Source organism: Chiloscyllium plagiosum, unplaced genomic scaffold, assembly GCF_037043375.1.
Source record: "Chiloscyllium plagiosum isolate Xiang-an unplaced genomic scaffold, Cpla_swu_hap1 HiC_scaffold_29, whole genome shotgun sequence".
Lineage (NCBI taxonomy): Eukaryota > Metazoa > Chordata > Chondrichthyes > Orectolobiformes > Hemiscylliidae > Chiloscyllium > Chiloscyllium plagiosum.
Genome location: NW_028270167.1, coordinates 43168038 through 43187378, shown reverse-complemented (window position 1 = coordinate 43187378; position 19341 = coordinate 43168038). Strand labels below are relative to the sequence as shown.

Sequence of the window (19341 nt, the reverse complement as noted above, 5' to 3'; positions counted from 1 at the left end):
CACCAAACGCCTTCTTCACTATCCTATCTACCTGCGACTCCACTTTCAAGGAGCTATGAACCTGTCCTCCAAGGTCTCTTTGTTGAGCAACACTGCCTAGGACCTTACCATTAAGTGTATACATCCTGCTAAGATTTGCTTTCCCAAAATGCAGCACCTCGCATTTATCTGAATTAAACTCCATCTGCCACTTCTCAGCCCAATGGCCCGTCTGGTCAAGATCCTGTTGTAATCTGAGGTAACCCTCTTCGCTGTCCACTTCACCTCCAATTTTGGTGTCATCTGCAAACTTACTAACTGTACCTCTTATGCTCGCATCCAAATCATTTATGTAAATGACAGAAAGTAGAGGACCCAGCATCAATCCTTGTGGCACTCCTCTGGTCACAGATCTCCAGTCTGAAAAACTACCCTCCACCACCACCCTCTGTCTTCTTCCTTTGAGCCAGTTCTGTATCCAAATGGCTAGTTTACCCTGTATTCCGTGAAATCTAACCTTGCTAACCAGTCTCCGATGGGGAACCTTGTCGAACGCCTTACTGAAATCCATATAGATCACATCTATCGCTCTGCCCTCATCAATCTTCTTTGTTACTTCATCAAAAAACTCAATCAAGTTTGTGAGACATGAATTCCCATGCACAAAGCCATGTTGACTATTCCGAATCAGTCCTTGCCTTTCCAAATACATGTACATCCTGTCCCTCAGGATTCCATCCAACAACTTGCCCACCACCGAGGTCAGGCTCACTGGTCTATAGTTCCCTGGCTGGTCCTTACCACCCTTGTTTAACAGTGGCACCACGTTAGCCAACCTCCAGTCTTCAGGCACCTCACCTGTGGCTATTAATGATACAAATATCTCAGCAAGAGGCCCAGCAATCACTTCTCTCGCTTCCCACAGAGTTCTAGAGTACACCTGAATACGTCCTGGGGATTTGTCCACCTTTACCCGTTTCAAGACATCCAGCACTTCCTCGTCTGTAATATGGACAATGTGCAAGGTGTCACCATCTATTTCCCTACAGCCTATGTCTTCCATATCCTTTTCCACAGTAAATACTGATACAATATACTCATTTAGTATCTCCCCCATTTTCTGCCGCTCCACACAAAGGCCGCCTTGCTGATCTTTGAGGGGCCCTATTTTCTCCCTAGTTATCCTTTTGTCCTTAACGTATTTGTAAAAACCTTTTGGATTTTCCTCAATTCTATTTGCCAAAGCTATCTCATGTCCCCTTTTTGCCCTCCTGATTTCCCTTTTAAGTATACTCCTACTGCCTTTATACTCTTCTAAGGAATCACTCGATCTATCCTGTCTATACCTTACATATGCTTCCTTTTTTTTCTTAACCAAACCCTCAATTTCTTTAGTCATCCAGCATTCCCTATACCTACCAGCTTTTCCTTTCACCCCTGTGCAATCATTGGCAAACATCTCCACTTCTAACCTTATGACAGAGGGAAGGCTGTTGATGAAGCAGCTGAAGATTGTTGGGCCTAGGATGTCCTGGAGTTGAGATGACTGACCCTCCACAACCATGGGGTGATTCCTGAGGAAGGGCTCATGCCCGAAACGTCGATTCTCCTGCTCCTTGGATGTTGCTTGACCTGCTGCGCTTTTCCAGCAATACATTTTCAGCTCTTTCTCCTCCACAACCACAACCATCCTCCTTTGTGTCAGATATGACTCTAACCAGCAGAGTGTTTGTCACCTCTTACCCACTGATTCCAGTTTTGCCAGGACTCCTTGATGGCATACTCAGTCAATGCAGCTTTGATATCACTCTCACCTCCCCTCTGGAATACAGCTGTTTTGTCTTGTCCATGTTTGAACCAAGGCTGTAATGTGATCAGGAGCTGAGTGACCCTGGTGAAACACAAGCTGGACGCCACTGATTGTTGTTGCTGGTTGTTGATGAGCAGATGCTGCTTGATAGCACAGTTGATGACCCCTTCCATCACTTTACTGATGATGGCGAGCAGACTGATTGGGCGGTAAATGGCCGGATTGGATTTGTCCTGCTTTTTATGTACAGGACATACCTGGGCAATTTTCCACATTGTTGGGTAGATACCAATGTTGTAACTGTACTGCAAGAGCTTGGCTAGGGGAGCGGCAAGTTCTGGAGCACACATCTTCAGTACTATTGCTGGAATGTTATCCTTTGCAGTATCCAGTGCCTCCAGCCGTTTCTTGATGTGACATGGGGTGAATCGAATTGGCTGGAGACTGGTTTCTGTGATGCTGGAGACCACTGGAGGAGCCCGAGATGGATCATCCGCTCGGCACTTCTGATTGAAGATTGGATCGAATGCTTCAGCCTTATCTTTTGCCCTGATGTGTTGGGCTCTTCCATCATTGAGGATGGGGATATATGTAGAGCCTTCTCCTCCTCCAATGAGTTGTTTAATTATCCATCGCCATTCACAACTGGATATGGAAGAACTGCAGAGCTTAGATTTGTCCATCACTTGCTGTTTATGAAGTTTTGTATGCAAGTAGTCCTGTTTGGTAGCTGCACCAGGTTGATACCTCATTTTTAGGTCTCCGTGAGGTTGCTCCTGGCATGCCTTCCTGCTCTATCCATTGAATCAGGGTTGACCCCCTGGCTTGACGGTGAAGGTGGAAAATGAAGTTTTAAAATTAAATTTGTACTGACCCTTGTTTTGCACTATAATGTGATATACTGTCAGATTTCCTGCAAACAGACTTGCAGGAGGGCCTCTGTGGTCATGGTCTGTGGTTACGCAGCAGAGCTGAGACAGCTAAAACGGCTGCAGTCAGCTTCTAAGAAAAACCGCAAGGCGATTCAGAGCTCTGTGTCACATAGGCTGGGTTATGTAATTATCTTGATTATACAGATGGTTCTGTATAAACCTTTGGTAGTTGCCTGTACTCTGCGAGAAGCTAGATTTGACTGCCATGTGGTAACATTCCTATGCTTCTCCCAAAAGCCTTTGTCTTTAGGAAATGACTTCTGATTGACTTCTATGTTTGTAATGTGGCATAATTTTACCTACAACATTGGTAATGGTTAAGTGGGGGATGTGCCAGGCCATGAGGTTGCAGATTATGCAGTTCTGCTGCTGTTGATGGCCCACAGCGCCTTATGGATGCCTAGTCTTGAGCTGCTAGATCAGTTCGAAGTCTGTCCCATTTGGCGTGGTGATAGTACCACACACATAATTGAGGTTATGTCAATGTGAAGGCGGGACTCCGTCTCCACAAGGACAATGCGGTGGTCACTTTTACTTATTCTCTCACAGACAGATGCTTCTGCAGCCGGCAAGTTAGTAAGGATGAGGTCAAGTATATTTTTCCTCTTGTTGGTTCCTTCACCACCTGCCGCAGACCCACTCTCGCAGCTATATCCTTTAGGACCCAACCAGTTCAATCAGTAATGCTGCTGCCAAGCCACTTTTGGTGGTGGACGTTGAAATCTCCAGAGTATATTTTGTGTCCTTGCCACCTTCAGTGCTTCCTCAAAGTGTTATTCAACATGGAGGAGTACTGGTTCATCAGCTGAAGGAGACTGTACGTGGTAACCAGTAAGAGGTTTCCTTGCCCATGTTTAGCGTGCAGGGCAACTCCCTCCCTACTGTGCTGCCACCGCTGCTGGGTCTGTCCTGCCGGTGGGACAGGACATATCCACGGATGGTAATGGTGGTGTCCGGGTGTTATCTGTAAGGTATGATTCCGTAAGAATGACAATGTCAGGCTTGACTAGTCTGTGAGACAGCTCTCCCAATTTCCCAATAGTTCCCAGACGTTGGTAAGGAGGATTTTGCATTGTTGACAGGGGTGTATGTGTTTTTGTTGTTGTCTTTTCTAGCCCCAAGGTGGATGCCAGGTAGTCCGTCCAGTTTCATTTCTTTGTTGTGACTTTCTAGTGATAGTGATAGAGGGGGTAAATTCAGAACAGAAATGCGGAGACATTTCTTCAGCCAGAGAGTGGTGGGCCTGTGGAATTCATTGCCGCAGAGTGCAGTGGAGGCCAGAACGCTAAATGTCTTCAAGGCAGAGATTGATAAATTCTTGATGTCACAAGGAATTAAGGGCTACGGGCAGAATGCGGGTAGGTGGAGTTGAAATGCCCATCAGCCATGATTGAATGGCGGAGTGGACTCAATGGGCCGAATAGTCTTACTTCCGCTCCTATGTCTTATGGTCTTATGGATACAACTGAGTGGCTTGTTTGGCCATTTCAGAGGGCAGTTGAGAGTCACATGTAGGCCAGACGAGTAATTAGAGACAAAAAAAACCTGCATATGCTGGAATCCAAAATAGCCAGGCAGGAGGCTGGAACAACACAAAAAGTCAGGCAACATCAGGAGGTGGAGAAGTTGATGTTTCAGGTGTAACCCTTCTTCGGGACCCAGGTAAGGATGGTAGATTTCCTTCCCGAAAGGACATTAGTGAACCAGATGGATTTTTTCAACAATTTAGGGCCTTCCCTATCTCTTCAGACTCCCTCCACTATCCCTGATCGGCCCTACCCTCTCTCTGATCATTCTCTTATTCTACAATGTACATCTCCACATGTAGAATGCCTGTAGGTTTTTTTCCCCAAACCTTCCCGCCAAGGCTTTTTCATGCCCCATCCTAATTGTCCTCAGTCCATTTTTCAGTTCTTTCCTAGCTACCCTGTAATCTTCTAAAGCTGTGCCAGATCCTTGCTTCCTCAACCTTAAGTAAGCTTCCTTTTTTTAATTCATGAGAAATTCCTCTTCTCTTGTCATCCAAGGCTCCTTCACCTTACCATTCCTTGCCTGTCTCAGTGGGACATAATTACCAAACACTTGCAACAAGTGCACCTTAAACAGCCTCCTCACTTCTGCTGTGCATTTCCCGCAGAACCATTGTTCCCAATTTATATTCCACAGCTCCTACCTATCTGAAGCCCTGCACCAATCCCATAGCAACGTATTTAGCTGCACTCACTCCCTGTTCCTCACTTCACTAGCACGTGGCACTGATAGGAATCCTCAGATTACTACTCTGCTTGTCCTGCTTTTTAGATTCCAACCTAACTTCCTGAAATCTCTTTGTCGATCCTCATCCCTTTTCCAAGCTATGTCATTGGTGCCAAAATGCACCATGACTTCTGGCTGCTCACCCTCCCCCCTCAGAATCTTGTAGACTCGATCAGAGACATCCCGGACCCTGGCACCTGGGAGGCAACATACTTTCTGGGAGTCCTGTTCGTGACCACAGAATCTCCCGTCCATTCCGCTAACTATTGAGTCTCCTACCACTAGTGCATTTCTATTCTCCTCCACTTCTCTTCCGAGCCACAGAGACAGGCTCACTGCCAGAGACCTGGCCACAAAGGCTTTCCGCTGGTAGGTCAACCCCCCCCAACAGTATCCAAAACGGTTTACTTATTATTGAGGGGAACAGTCATAGGGGAAGCCTGTACTGTCTGCCTGTTCCCTATCCCCTGACTGTAACCCATCTACCTTTATCCTGGACCTGAGGTGAGACTACTTCCCTGTAACTCCTCTCTACTCCACCCTCCACTTCCCAAATGACCTGAAGTTTATCCAGCTCTTGCTCCAGTTCCCTAACATGGTTCGCAAGAAGCTGGAGTTGGTTGCACGTCCCGCAGATTAAGTCAGTGGGGACACTAGTGGTGACCCTTACCTCCCACATCCTACAGGAGGAGCATACAACTGCCCTAACATCCATTCCTACTGTTCTGAATTCCCAAAGAGAATATTGAAAAAACGAATAACCTTATCCTGCACACAGAACCTTTAGTTTTGGTTAGGGGAAGAGGATGGATGGAAGACACTACCTAAGTATGTTTCAGGCTAGATAAAGACAGCCAGAACACTTGACTAATCTAACTGAATATTTTGATGAAGCAACAGAGGTTGATACAAGAAAAGCAATTTCTGTTTTGTTTGTTTCAGATCTCTAACATCTGCACTTCTTTGTTTTATTCAAAATATAAGAGTTTTAAATTACCTGGACAAATCCAAAAGGGAAGTCTATTTGTGTGGCTCCTCCAGAGCCTTGATGGAAAACCTGCCTCCAATCCTCTATCATTGCTGGGAAGGTGCAGTTATACTGTGCAATGTGCCAATTTGTGTTTGCTTCACCTGAAAGAAAATGTCATGAAGCAAAACTGAGCCTCAAAAACGATATGGGCAAACCTCTCACATCACATTCACTATTCAAGCAAAGAGCATCAACATCAATCCACATAACTCAAAGTCCTCCCACTTTACAATGAAAACAGCCTTTCTTTGGTCAATTTAATTTAATTCAAATGCATCGCACAAACTAAGTGAGGATGAGGATTTTAATTCTCGCCTACCGACAGGAAATCCTCGAAGTCCTCAACTGTAGATTGTGAAGGAGCAAAAATGGCCTTTAATAGAGTGATATGTACTTCTTGTCAGATGTGGGAGTTTAAAGAGAGTTTAAGGGTTATTGCAGATTATATCTGCCATAAATGCTGTTGGCTGTGGATCTTATCAGATCGAGTGGATCGGTTGGAGAGACAGTTAGAAGCGATGAGGAATTTGCAACAGCAACAGTATGTGATGGATGGCAGTTATAGGAAGGGGGGAAAGTCTCAGATACAGTCACAGATACAATAACTCCAGGAAAGGTAAGAGAGGTAGGCAATTAGTGCAGGAGTATTTTGTGGATATACCCATTTCAAACAGTTATGCTGTTTTGGAAAATATAGGGGGTGATGGATTCTCAGGGGAACATAGCACGAACAGCCAAGTTTCTGGTATTGAGACTGGCTCTAATGCAACGAGGGGTACATTGGCTTCCAAGAGATCAATTGTGTTAGTGGATTCTCTAGTCCGAGGTACGGACAGACGTTTCTGTGGCCAGCAGCGAAAAAGCAGAATGGTGTGTTGCTTCCCTGGCGCCAGGATCAAGGATGTCTCCGAGAGGTGCAGAATGTTCTCATGGGGGAGAGGGCCCAGCAAGAGGTCATTGTCCACATTGGAACTAACAACATAGGAAGGGAAAAGGTTGAGATTCTGAAGGGAGATTACAGGAAGTTAGGTAGAATTTTAAAAAGGAGGTCCTCGAGAATAATAATATCTGGATTACTCCCAGGGCTTCGAGCTAGTGAGGGCAGGAATAGGAGGATAGAGCAGATGAATACATGGCTGAGGAGCTGGTGTATGGGAGAAGGATTCACATTTTTGGATCATTGGAATCTCTTTTGGTGTAGAAGTGATCTGTACGAGAAAGACAGATTGCACCTAAATTGGAAGGAGACTAATATACTGGTAGGGAAATTTGCTAGAGCTGCTCAGGAGGATTCAAACTAGTAAGGTGGGGGTTGGGACCCAGGGAGATAGTGAGGAAAGAGATTAATCTGAGTCTGGTACAGTTGAGAACAGAAGTGAGTCAAACAGTCAGGGCAGACAGGAACAAGGTAGGACTAATAAATTGAACTGCATGCATTTCAATGCAAGGGGGCCTAACAGGGAAGGCAGATGAACTCAGGGCATGGTTAGGAACATGGGACTGGGATACCATAGCAATTACAGAAACATGGCTCAGGGATGGGTAGGACTGGCAGCTTAATGTTCCAGGATACAAATGCTACAGGAAGAATAGAAAGAGAGGCAAAAGAGGAGGGGGGGGGGGGAAACTGTGTGGCATTTTTGATACGGGATAGCATCATAACTGTGCTGAGGGAGGATATTCCCGGAAATACATCCAGGGAAGTTATTTGGGTGGAACTGAGAAATAAGAAAGAGATGATAACCTTACTGTGACTGTATTATAGACCCCCTAATAGTCAGAGGGAACTTGAGAAACAAACTTGTAAGGAGATTTCAGTTATCTGTAAGAATAATAGGGTGGTTATGGTAGGGAATTTTAACTTTCCAAACATAGATTGGCACGGCCATAGTGTTAAGGGTTTAGATGGAGAGGAATTTGTTAAGTGTGTACAAGACAATTTTCTGATTCAGTATGTGGATGTACCTTGGGAAATTAGGCAGGGCAGGTGACTGAGGCCAGCGACAATAATTCTATTAGATTTAAAATAATGATGGAAAAGGATAGACCAGATCTAAAAGTTGAAGTTCTAAATTGGGGAAGGCCAATTTTGATAATATTAGGCAAGAACTTTCAAAAGCTGATTGGGGGCAGATGTTTGCAGGTAAAGGGACAGCTGGAAAATGGGAAGTCTTCAGAAATGAGATAACGAGAATCCAGAGAAAGTAAATTCCTGTTAGGGTGAAAGGAAAAGCTGGTAGGTAGAGGAAATGCTGGATGATTAAAGAAATTGAGGGTTTGGTTAAAAAAAGAGGAAGCATATGTCAGGTATGATTTGGAGATGCCGGTGTTGGACTGGGGTGTATAAAGTTAAAAATCACACAACACCAGGTTATAGTCCAACAGGTATAATTGGAAGCACACTAGCTTTCGGAGCGACGCTCCTTCATCAGGTGGTAGTGGAGGGCTCAATCCTAACACACAGAATTTATAGCAAAAATTTACAGTGTGATGTAACTGAAATTATACATTGAAAAATGGATTGTTTGTTAAGCCTTTCATCTGTTAGAATACAGTGACAGTTTCACTTCTTTCATGCGTAAATCACAAAACCTTTCTTTAAAAAAAGTTGCATTCTCGGGTTAGCTGTTAACAATGGTGATACTAAGACAATATGTTGAAGGTGTTAGCCCCCTGTGTTCTCTGTCTATGCCATGATGTTTAGATTGATTCTAATCTAAAAAGTGAGATAACGGAGTTTTACATAAATTCATGCAATTTTTGAGCTCAGAGTTCTACATGAGTGCATGCAGTTTTTGAGCAAAGTACAATGTAACCCTTAAAGGTTTTGTGATTTACACATGAAAGAAGTGAAATTATCACTGTATTCTAACAGATGAAAGGCTTAACAGACAGTCAATTTTTCAATGTACAATTTCAGTTACATCACACTGTAAATTTTTGCTATAAACTGTGTCAGGATTGAGCCCTCCACTACCATCTGATGAAGGAGCGTCGCTCTGAAAGCTAGTGTGCTTCCAATTAAACCTGTTGGACTATAACCTGGTGTTGTGTGATTTTTAACTATGTCAGGTATAGACAGGATAGATCGAGTGAATCCTTAGAAGAGTTTAAAGGCAGTAGGAGTATACTTAAAAGGGAAATCAGGAGGGCAAAAAGAGGACATGAGATAGCTTTGGCAAGTAGAATTAAGAAGAATCCAAAGGGTCTTTACAAATACATTAAGGACAAAAGGGTAACTAGGGAAAGAATAGGGCCCCTCAAAGATCAGCAACGTTGCCTTTGTGTGGAGCCACAGAAAATGGGGGAGATACCAAATAAGCACTGTGGAAAAGGACATGGAAGATATAGAATTCCAGGAAATAGATGGTGACATCTTGAAAAAATGTCCATATTACAGAGGAGGAAGTGCTGGATAGTCTTGAAACGCATAAAAGTGGATAAATCCCCAGGACCTGATCAGGTGTACCCTAGAACTCTGTGCAAAGCTACAGAAGTGATTGCTGGGCCTCTTGCTGAGATATTTGTATCATCGATAGTCACAGGTGTGGTGCCGGAAGACTGGAGGTTGGCTAACGTGGTGCCACCGTTTAAGAAAGGTGGTAAGGACAAGCCAGGGAACTATAGATCAACCTCAATTATCCAAATATCAATTATCCGAATATTTGATTATCTGAAGGCGATCTCAAGGTCCCGATAAAAATATTACGTCAAAGAGCTGTTTCAACCCTGATCGCGTGCAATGATTAAAAATGAACCCGGCTCACTGAATAGCTGCCTGTATCCGAGCCATGCCTCCTTCTTCCTTCTGGTCAAAGCCACAATATCTCTTGTCATCCAGGGTTTCCCTATTCCGGCCAACCTTGCCTTTCACCCTCACAGGAACATACAGACCTTGAACTCTAGCTATCTCACCTTTCAAGGCCTCCCACTTGTCAGAGATTCCTTTGCTTGCAAACAAACTTTTGTGATATGCATTATTTTAAGTTTCTCCTTCCTTATGGCTCTTGATTTTCTACTATTCCTCGAATTCTTTTTCTGTCCTCTAGACTGAAAATAGATAAAAATTATTCCAAGCCTATGCCATTTCCTTATTTACCACTTTCAATTTCCCAGTTTTAATGTCTAAAATAACACTGATCTTTTCCTTGTAATACACCTTTCAAAGCTTTTCCTATCTTTACTTTTGCCAGTTTATTCACATAATCCAATTTCACCCTCCTAATTTTCATTCTTCACTTGTTACTTGTTTATAAAACAATAGCAATCTACTAGGATTCTGGGTAATCCAAGATGGAAGACAGGAAAAAGATTTGTGGCTGTAAGAGCTGCTCCTTTTTGAAGGGTTTTAGGAGTGGGAGGTGATCTCCTTGAATTCCAGGAGCAACAATTACTGTTTTTTATGCTGTTGCATTGTTTTAGAACTTTGGAGAAAATAAGTCAAAACAATGATACTTTTAAAAGGGAGAAAGACCAACAAAAGGCTAAGACATTGTCAGTGAGGAAGAGAGAGAAAGAAGCCTACACTGCTAACTGACACAGCAGTGAACTTGCACAACTACTGTCTTTGCTGCTGAGTTCATTTACCTCTGGACATCACAGTGCATCTAGAAAAAAATAACAAACAGTGAAATTCACAGCTAACCTTGGAGGAACCTGTGTGGGAGAGCTCACAGCACAGGAACAGATAACAGCATAGTTTTTAAATGTAGCCTTGCAATAAGTCTACGGTAGTGAGTAGGAGTACTGAGTAGAGTGGGTTCTTTCGCAATTATATATTTTATTGAAATCTGTCTCTTGATCAAATTTTGAAAATATAAACCATAAGTATAAAGTTAACCCGGAGCACTTCTTTTAATAGCAAAAGTCTGTGCTATTTTCTGGGTCAGCAGATTGTGAAGGAACAAAGATAGCCTTTAGTAGATATGATCTTCTTGGAGTCATAGAGTCATAGAGATGTGCAGCATGGAAACAGACCAACTCATCCATTAGATATCCCAATTTAATCTCGTCCCATTTGACAGCACTTGGCCCATATTCCTCTAAACCCTTCCTATTAAAAGGTATCTGAATGGAAATATATGAAATGTTGCAATTGTACCAGCCTGCACCACATATTGGTTAGGCCACTTTTGGAATATTGCGTGGAATTCTGGTCTCCCTCGTATTGATAATATTGTGAAATTTGAAAGGGTTCAGAAAAGATTTACCAGGATGTTGCCAGGGTTGGAAGATTTGAGCGATAGGGAGAGGCTGAACAGGCCGGGACTGTTTTCCCTGTCAGAAGCTGAGGGGTGATTTAGAGAGGTTTATAAAATCATGAGGAGCATGGATAGGGTAAATAGACAAGGTTTTTTTCCCTGGGGTGGGGGAGTTCAGAACAAGAGGGCATAGGTTTCGAGTGAGAGGGGAGATATATAAAAGGGATCTAAGGGACAAATTTTTCACACAGATGGTAGTGCATGTATGGAATGAACTGCCAGAGGGAATCGTGAAGGCTGGGACATTTACAACATTTAAAAGATATCTGGACATCTGAATAGGAAAGATTCAAAGGGAAATGGGCCAAGTGCTGGCAAATGGGACTAGATTAGTTTAGAATAACTGATTGGCTGGGCCAAGTTGGACCAAAAGGTCTGTTTCCTTGATGTACTTCTATGTGACTCTATGACTCTACCTCCAATTATTGCATTATTGGACACTTTTTTTTTATAGAACCCTTAACTAAGTCATAGAACATAGAAAAGTACAGCACAGAACAGATTCTTCAGCCCACGATGTTGTGCCGAGGATTATTTCTAATCTAAAATAAAATAACCTAACCTACGTACCCCTCAATTCACTGCTATCAATCTGCATTTGCAGCAGTTGCTTGAATGTCCCGAATGACTCTGCTTCCACCACCACTGCTGGCAACACATTCCATGCATTCAAAACTCTGTGCGTAAAGAACCTTCCTCTGACATCTCCTCTATACCTTCCTCCTAATATCTTAAAACTATGACCCCCTCATGCCAGTCAATCCTGCCCTGGGGAAATGTCTCTAGCTATTGACTCTATGCATGCCTCTCATTAGCTTGTATACCTCAATCAGGTCCTCCAGAGAGAAAAATCCAAGCTTAGTCAACCTCTCTTCGTAAGGCCATCCCTCCAGTCCAGGCAGTATCCTGGTAAACCTTCTTTGCACCCTCTCCAAAGCCTCCGTATCTTTCCTATAGTAGGGCAACCAAAACTGAACACAATATTCCAAATGTGGTCTCACCAGGGACTTAGAGCTACAGCAAAACCTCGCAGCTCTTAAACTCGATTCCGCTGTTCATGAAAGCCAAAACACCATATGCTTTCTTAACAACCCCATCCACTTGGGTGGCAACCTTGAGGGATCTATGCACTTGAACACCAAGATCTCTTTGTTCCTCCACACTGCCAAGAATCCTGTCTTTAATCCTACATTCAGCATTCAAGTTTGACCTTCCAAAATCCATCACTTCTCAGTTATCCAGGTTGAATTCCATCTGCCATTTCTCAGGCCAGCTCTGCATCCTGTCTATGTCGCGCTGCAGCCAGCGATAGCCCTCGATACTATCAATGGCACCTCCAACTTTTGTTAACCCACCCCTCAACCTCCTCATCCAAGTCATTTATAAAAACTACAAAGAACAGAGCCCTGGGGGAGACCACTCAACCACTGATCTCTAGGCAGAATACTTTCCATCTACAACCACTCTCTGCCTTCTGTCAACCAACCAATTCTGAATCCAAATGGCCAAATCCTCCTGTATCCCATACCTCCTGACTTTATGAATGAGCCTACAATGGGGAACCTTATCAAATGCCTTGCTGATGAAGTCCATATACACCACATCCACTGCTCGACCTTTGTCGACTTGTCTCGTCACTTCCTCAAAGAACTCAATAAGATTAGTGAGGCATGACTTGCCCCTCACAAAGCCATGCTGACTGCCTTTAATCATGCTATGCTCTTCCAAATTGTCATAAATCCTATCTCACAGAGTTCTTTCCAAAACCTTGCTGACCATAGACGTAAGACTGACTGATATGTAATTGCCAGGGACCTCCCTATTCCCTTTCTTGAAAAGAGGAACAACATTCGCCTCCCTCCAGTCCTCCGGTACGATGCCCATGGAGAGTGAGATCTTTGCCAACGGCTTAGCAACCTAGGATAAATCTGGTCTGGCCTTGGGGACTTAATGTTGCCAAAATTTTCAGCACATCAACTTCATCAATCCTGATCTGGTCAAGCCTGTATCCCAGCTCCGCAAAGTCCTCATTCACAACAAGGTCCCTTTCCTCAGTGAAAACCGAAGCAAATAAACTCATTTAGGGCTTCCCTATCTGCTCAAACTCGACGCACAAGTTCCCTACGCTATCCCTGATCGGCCCTACCTTCTCCCTGATCATTCTCTTATTCCTCACACCTGAGTACAATGTCTTTGTGTTCTCCCTAATCCTTCCTGCAAAGTCTTTATTGTGCCCCCTCCTGGCTCTCCTCAGTCCATTTCTGAGCTCCTTTCTAGTAAGCCTGTAATCCTCTAAAGCTGTGCTAGATCCTTGCTTCCTCCACCTTATGTAAGCTGCCTTCTTCCTTTTTACGAGAAGCTCCTCTGTTCTTGTCATCCAAGGTTCCTTAATCTTAATCTTATCCCTTCTTGCCTGTCTCAGAGGAACAAATTTATGCATCACTCACAACTACTGCTTCTAAAACAGTCTCCACATGTCCGTTGTACCCATTCTGTGGAACAATTGCTCCCATTCTGTACTTCGCAACTCCTGGCTGATAGCGTCATAATTTCCTCTTCACTAATTAGATACCTTCCCTTGGTAACTGCTCCTTTCCCTCTCCAAGGCTATGGTAAATGTGAGGCAGTTGTGGTCACTGTCACCAAAGTGTTCTCCCACCGCGAGATCTGACACCTGTCCTGGTTTATTCCAAAATGGCCTCTCTCCTTGTCAGCCTGTCTATATACTGAGTAAGGAAGCTCTCCTGAACACACACAAAAACAGCTCCATCCAAACCATTTGCACTAAGGAGGTTCCAGCCGATATTGGGAAAGTTGAAGTCACCCATAACAACAACCCTGCTACATCTGCATTTTTCCAAAATCTGCCTCCCTATGAATTCTTCAATCTCCCTACTGCTATTAGGGAAACCCCCAATGAGGTGGCTGCTCTCTTGCTGTTCCTCACTTCCACCCATACTGACTCAGTAGACAAACCATCCTCAACAACCTTTGTTTCTGTAGCTGTGATGTATTCTCTGATTAGCAATGCCACATCCCGTCCTCTTTTTCCACCATCCTTTTAAATGTTCTAAACCCTGGAACATCTAGCAACCATTCCTGCCCCTGTGAAACCCACATCTCCTTTATGGCCAGAACATCATATCTCCAAGTACTGATCCATGCTCTAAGTCCATCACTCTTATTTCTGACACTCCTTGCGTTAAAGCAGACACACTTTAACCAACCCTTTTGTTTCATCATGTGAAAAATCTAATAGATTCACTACATCCTGTCACTGCCCCATCCACAACTACCCCCCTCTCAGATATGTAGCTCTGATTCCCACCCCCTTGCCAAACTAGTTTAAACCCTCCCGAACCACACAAACAAATCTCCCACCCAGGACACTTGTGCCCCTCCAGTTCACGTCAACCCGTCCTTCTCTCGAAGGCATCCCATGGTGTAGGTATCTGAAGCCCTCTCTCCTGCACCAGCCCCGCAGCCACATGTTAAGCTGCACTCGCTGACCTTTCTTCACCTCACTGTCTTAGGGGCGGCATGGTGGCTCACTGCTGCCTCACAGCACCAGGGTCCCAGGTTCAATTCCAGCCTCGGGCGACTGTCTGTGTGGAGTTTGCACATTCTCCTATCTGCGTGGGTTTCCTCCCACAGTACAAAGATGTGCAGGTCAGGTGAATTGGCCATGCTAAATTGCCCATAGTGTTCGGTGCATTAGTCAGAGGGAAGTGGGTCTGGATGGGTTACTTTTCGGAGGGTCAGTGTGGACTGATTGGGCCAAAGGGCCTGTTTCCACATTGTAGGGAATCTAATCTAATCATCTTGTGGGACCGGTAGCAAACCTGAGATCACTACTCTACTCGTCCTGCTCTTCAGTTTCCAACCTAACTCTCTGTAGTCACTTTTCAGATCCTCAATCCCTTTCCTAGCTATATTTCTGGTGCCAATATGTACCACTATTTCTGGCTGCTCCCCCTCCCCCTTCAGAATCCTGTAAATGCGATCAGGTTCCGGTACAGTCTTATTTCTCAGTGGAACATAACTTTGTTGAGGGTTATGAAATATCTCCTGAAATGTCTGCCAGTGCCTCTTTACCTTTCAACCGACATACACCTCAGCCAGTCCTCTCTTCACACATCTGTAATTGTCTTTAAGTTTAGGACACTAGCTATGGACCCAGATTTCTCATTCTCAAATTGAATGTGAAATTTGACCATGTTATTATGATTGGTCTTGCCCACAAGGCCTTTTTTTGGGAGATATTCAATTAATTGTCTCATTTGATGTTATCAGGTCAAATCAAGCCTGGTTCCAGGTGATATTTTATTCTAAGAAACGGTGCTGAACACAATGAACTCATCCTCCAGGTAACATTTATGAATGCAAAGGTTAAAGTCACAGATGATTATCACAATATCTTTATTGTAAAGCCCCTGCCTACTCAGTGATGAAGATCTTAAAATGTTATCCCTATCACTGCACTCACAGTTCTTGACTCTTCTGGCTTTAAACAGCATGAACCCAACAACTAAATGAGTAGCTAAATACTGCAAGCACATTGTCACAACTTAACTGCCAAGAGTATGCAAATAATTAAGTCTCACTGTTCCACAAGCCATCAAAAAAACATATCAAATCTAAATTCGACCATCAAGATGAGCATGCCTGACTGCCATTTAGGACAAAATCAATTCACATCTGGTGCCATCATGAATAGAAATGAACTATTTATTGTAACACTTTTGACTTTAACAAATGACAGTGGAAAAAAGTATTACTATTCTACTCTTATGTGACTTGTATACTAACTACACAATACTAAGAAGCATTGTGTCGACCACAACAAGTGTCTGCGGGAGATTGACAAATTAAAAGCGCAGCTCTCATTTAGAGATGGGATAAAGTGCTCATATGAAGAGGCTAGAGAGGAAGAACAAGAAGGGATAAACTGGGATGAGCTTAGGGAATATGCACAGCATATGCCAGGAGCACAAACGATTGGGGTCCACCTCCACCCTTCTCAGAGGAGTCAACTCCTTCAGCGCTTCTGGGAACGCCCCCAGTCACAATGAACCCGATAACAACTGAAAGGCAGTTTGGAGGCACCGAAGCCCCAGCAACCTCCAAAGGTTACAGGTGCCGTTGATTGTATCGAAGGCTATTGCAGGCTGTAACGCGACAGAGACAGGATGCAGTGCCGAATTGAGAAATGGCAGCTGGAGTTCAACCTGGATAAGTGCGAAGTGATGTTGTGAAGGGTTGTTAAGAAAGCATATGATGTTTTGGCTTTCATTAACAGGGGGATCGTGTTTAAGAGCCGCGAGGTTTTGCTGCAGCTCTACAAGTCCCTGGTGAGACCACACTTGGAATATTGTGTCCAGTTCTGGTCGCCCAATTATAGGAAAGATACGGAGGCTTTGGAGAGGGTGCAAAGAAGGTTTACCAGGATGCTGGGATGAAGGACTTGTCTTACAAAGAGAGGTTGACTAAGCTCGGACTTTCTCTCTGGAGAGAAGGAGGAAGAGAGGAGACCTGATCAAGGTATACAAGATAATGAGAGACATGGATAGAGTCAATAGCCAGAGACTTTTCCCCAGGGAAGGATTGACTGGTATGAGGGGTCATAGTTTTAAGATATTAGGAGGAAGGTATAGAAGGGATGTCAGAGGTAGGTTCTTTACACAGAGTTGTGAATGCATGGATTGCGTTGCCAGCGGTGGTGGTGGAAGCAGTGTCATTCGGGACATTTAATCGACTGCTGGACATGCACATGGACAGCAATGAATTGAGGAATGTTTAGGTTAGGTTTTGTTACTTTAGATTAGAAATAATCCTCGGCACAAAATCGTGGCCCAAAGGGCCTGTTCTGTGCTATACTCTTCTATGTTCTATGTTCAATCAAATATACGACCCCATCTACTGTAGCATAGTTAGCAGAGACCGCGAAAAAGATTCCAGAGTTTTAACCGTCAGCTGATCCAATTACGTTCTTTGTGAGGGTCAGACAGCAGAAACGTTACATGGGCTGGATGGGAGAGAGGTGAAACTCTTTGTCATGTGTTTAGGCCAGTCAGTCCAGTCTGCGATCCCAGCCCCACTAATGTAGGAGACAGAGCCCTTGCCAACATGAAAAAGGCAATCCTAACAGTGATTGGCTACAATCAAGGGACCCCGTGGATGGGTTAAACAAGTGTTGGCAAAAGAAGGGGGAACACCGTTTGCCGTTACTTATGGGTACATTTTACAGGAGTTTACAGAGACTTAGACAGAGGACAGTTATTCAAGGCTGACTCAGCTAAGTAGGCTAGGACTCTAGATTCCCATGCCTCGAAGGAGAGCAGGAAGGCCTGCATGAATTTCCACAAAGCCAAGTCACAAACGAGGCATGGATTTTGAGAAGAATGTCCTGGATATGGGAGAAAGAAGCCCATGAATTGAATAAAGGCAAGGTAGAGAAAGAAAGGAAAATGCTTTCTTTTCGAACCTCAAACCTGGGTCCGGTGTGGAGGAATGAAAGGGGGGGGGGGAATCTCTTACCAGAAAAACCCAACTCCACCATACACAGCCACAGGGAGAGATACAGGAACAAAGCAAGGGAACAATTGTCATCCAGTGCAGTGTTACACTGCAGGTGCACAGGACACTAAGCGTGGGAATGTCGAGCCCATGTGCAGCCACACTCACAGCCACAGGGACCACCAACTGCAGCGGGACCAAGGGGTGATACAGGGAGTCACCAACTACCGTTAGAATGCCCAATTCAGCAAGTTCCAGTCCCTGCTGTGGATACTAGCCAACACATATACTCCCCACTCTCAACCTATGAGGCATCCGCATGACAGTGCCAGGCTTCTGCTTCCCCAGTAAGGGTCTGCAACATGACGTGGGATAGCGTAGGCAGACCACTATTTGATGGTGAGGTGGGCTGCCCTGTCAAATTCCTTTGGGATACCAGAGGTTCCCACATAACCATGAACACCTCCAGATTTAATAATATTCCCTGGTGTACCACAGGGGCAATTGTTTTAAGTGGGTTTACTGGCCATGTAGAGGAAGGGTACATTACAGAACAAATAGAATTTAATCTAGGTGACATTACATGCCAGCACACTGCTATTTTAATCAACCTTCCTCCAGGTGCAGAATACCTACTTGGCATCAATTATATGACAAGGTGTAATCTTAATTTCGACCCAGTGAATGCCTGTATATGTCAATTATCTCTGGTCATTAATACCCCAACCATCCTGGGCCATTATGCTAATCAAGTCAGCACAATAGGGGAGTTTTAGTTCAATCCCCTAACCATGACCAAGAATCTGGCTATGAGAGAGGTGACTGTAAAGCACTAAGCATGACTTTGGCATATCCCGGGAGAGGTGATAATTGAGGGGCCCGACCCGAAATCACAAAGGCAGGGGGGAAGTGGCCAAAAGGTGATTGACAGTCTGTTACTGCAAGGAGTGCTGATACTTGTAGTCTCCACTTATAATGCTCCAATTTGGCTGGTAAGGAAAGCAGATGGGTCATTTAACCATCAATTGTCAAGAACTTAATGAAGTGACCACTCACAATGGTGAAACAGGCCCCGCAAGCGAAGTACTTCACAGTACTTGATATCAGTAATGGTTTCTAGTCTGTACCCTTAAACGGTCCTATCAGTTACAAATTCGCCTTTACCTTCCTGAACTTGTCTCTCCCAAGGGTTTCATAACTCACCCCTGATTTTTCACAGATAGTTAGCCGAGGCCTGATTGCCTAATACAATATGTGGTCAATCTATTTCTATAAACAGAAACAAAGAAAGAGGAGCACATTCAACACATTACTCGATCCGTTACACAGGCAAAATAAATCCTAAAAAGGCACGAATTCTGCAACCTCGGGTCACATATTTGGAAATGATAGTCACCCATGGGAAAAGGAAATAGACTGAAAGCGAATAGAGACGCCAGAACAGCTCTTACTCCCCAGAGATGTCAGTGCACTTTGATCTTTCCTAGGCCAGTATGAACCTTCAGGAACACATTGATGGATTTGCCCCAAAGCAGCTCCACTTTCAAAGTAGCTAAA

General features: G+C 44.1%; 1 protein-coding gene across 2 annotated transcripts in view; it reads right to left on the bottom strand.

Moving 5' to 3' along the window:
* The window catches only part of siae (sialic acid acetylesterase), a 168883-nt gene that overhangs the window by 79142 nt on the left and 70400 nt on the right, over positions 1-19341 (bottom strand). For both annotated transcript variants that reach the window (XM_087976542.1, XM_043676962.2), the window contains exon 7: positions 5975-6108. In XM_087976542.1, coding sequence (XP_087832668.1) covers positions 5975-6108 — 134 coding nt within the window. The remainder of the gene's footprint in view (positions 1-5974; positions 6109-19341) is intronic.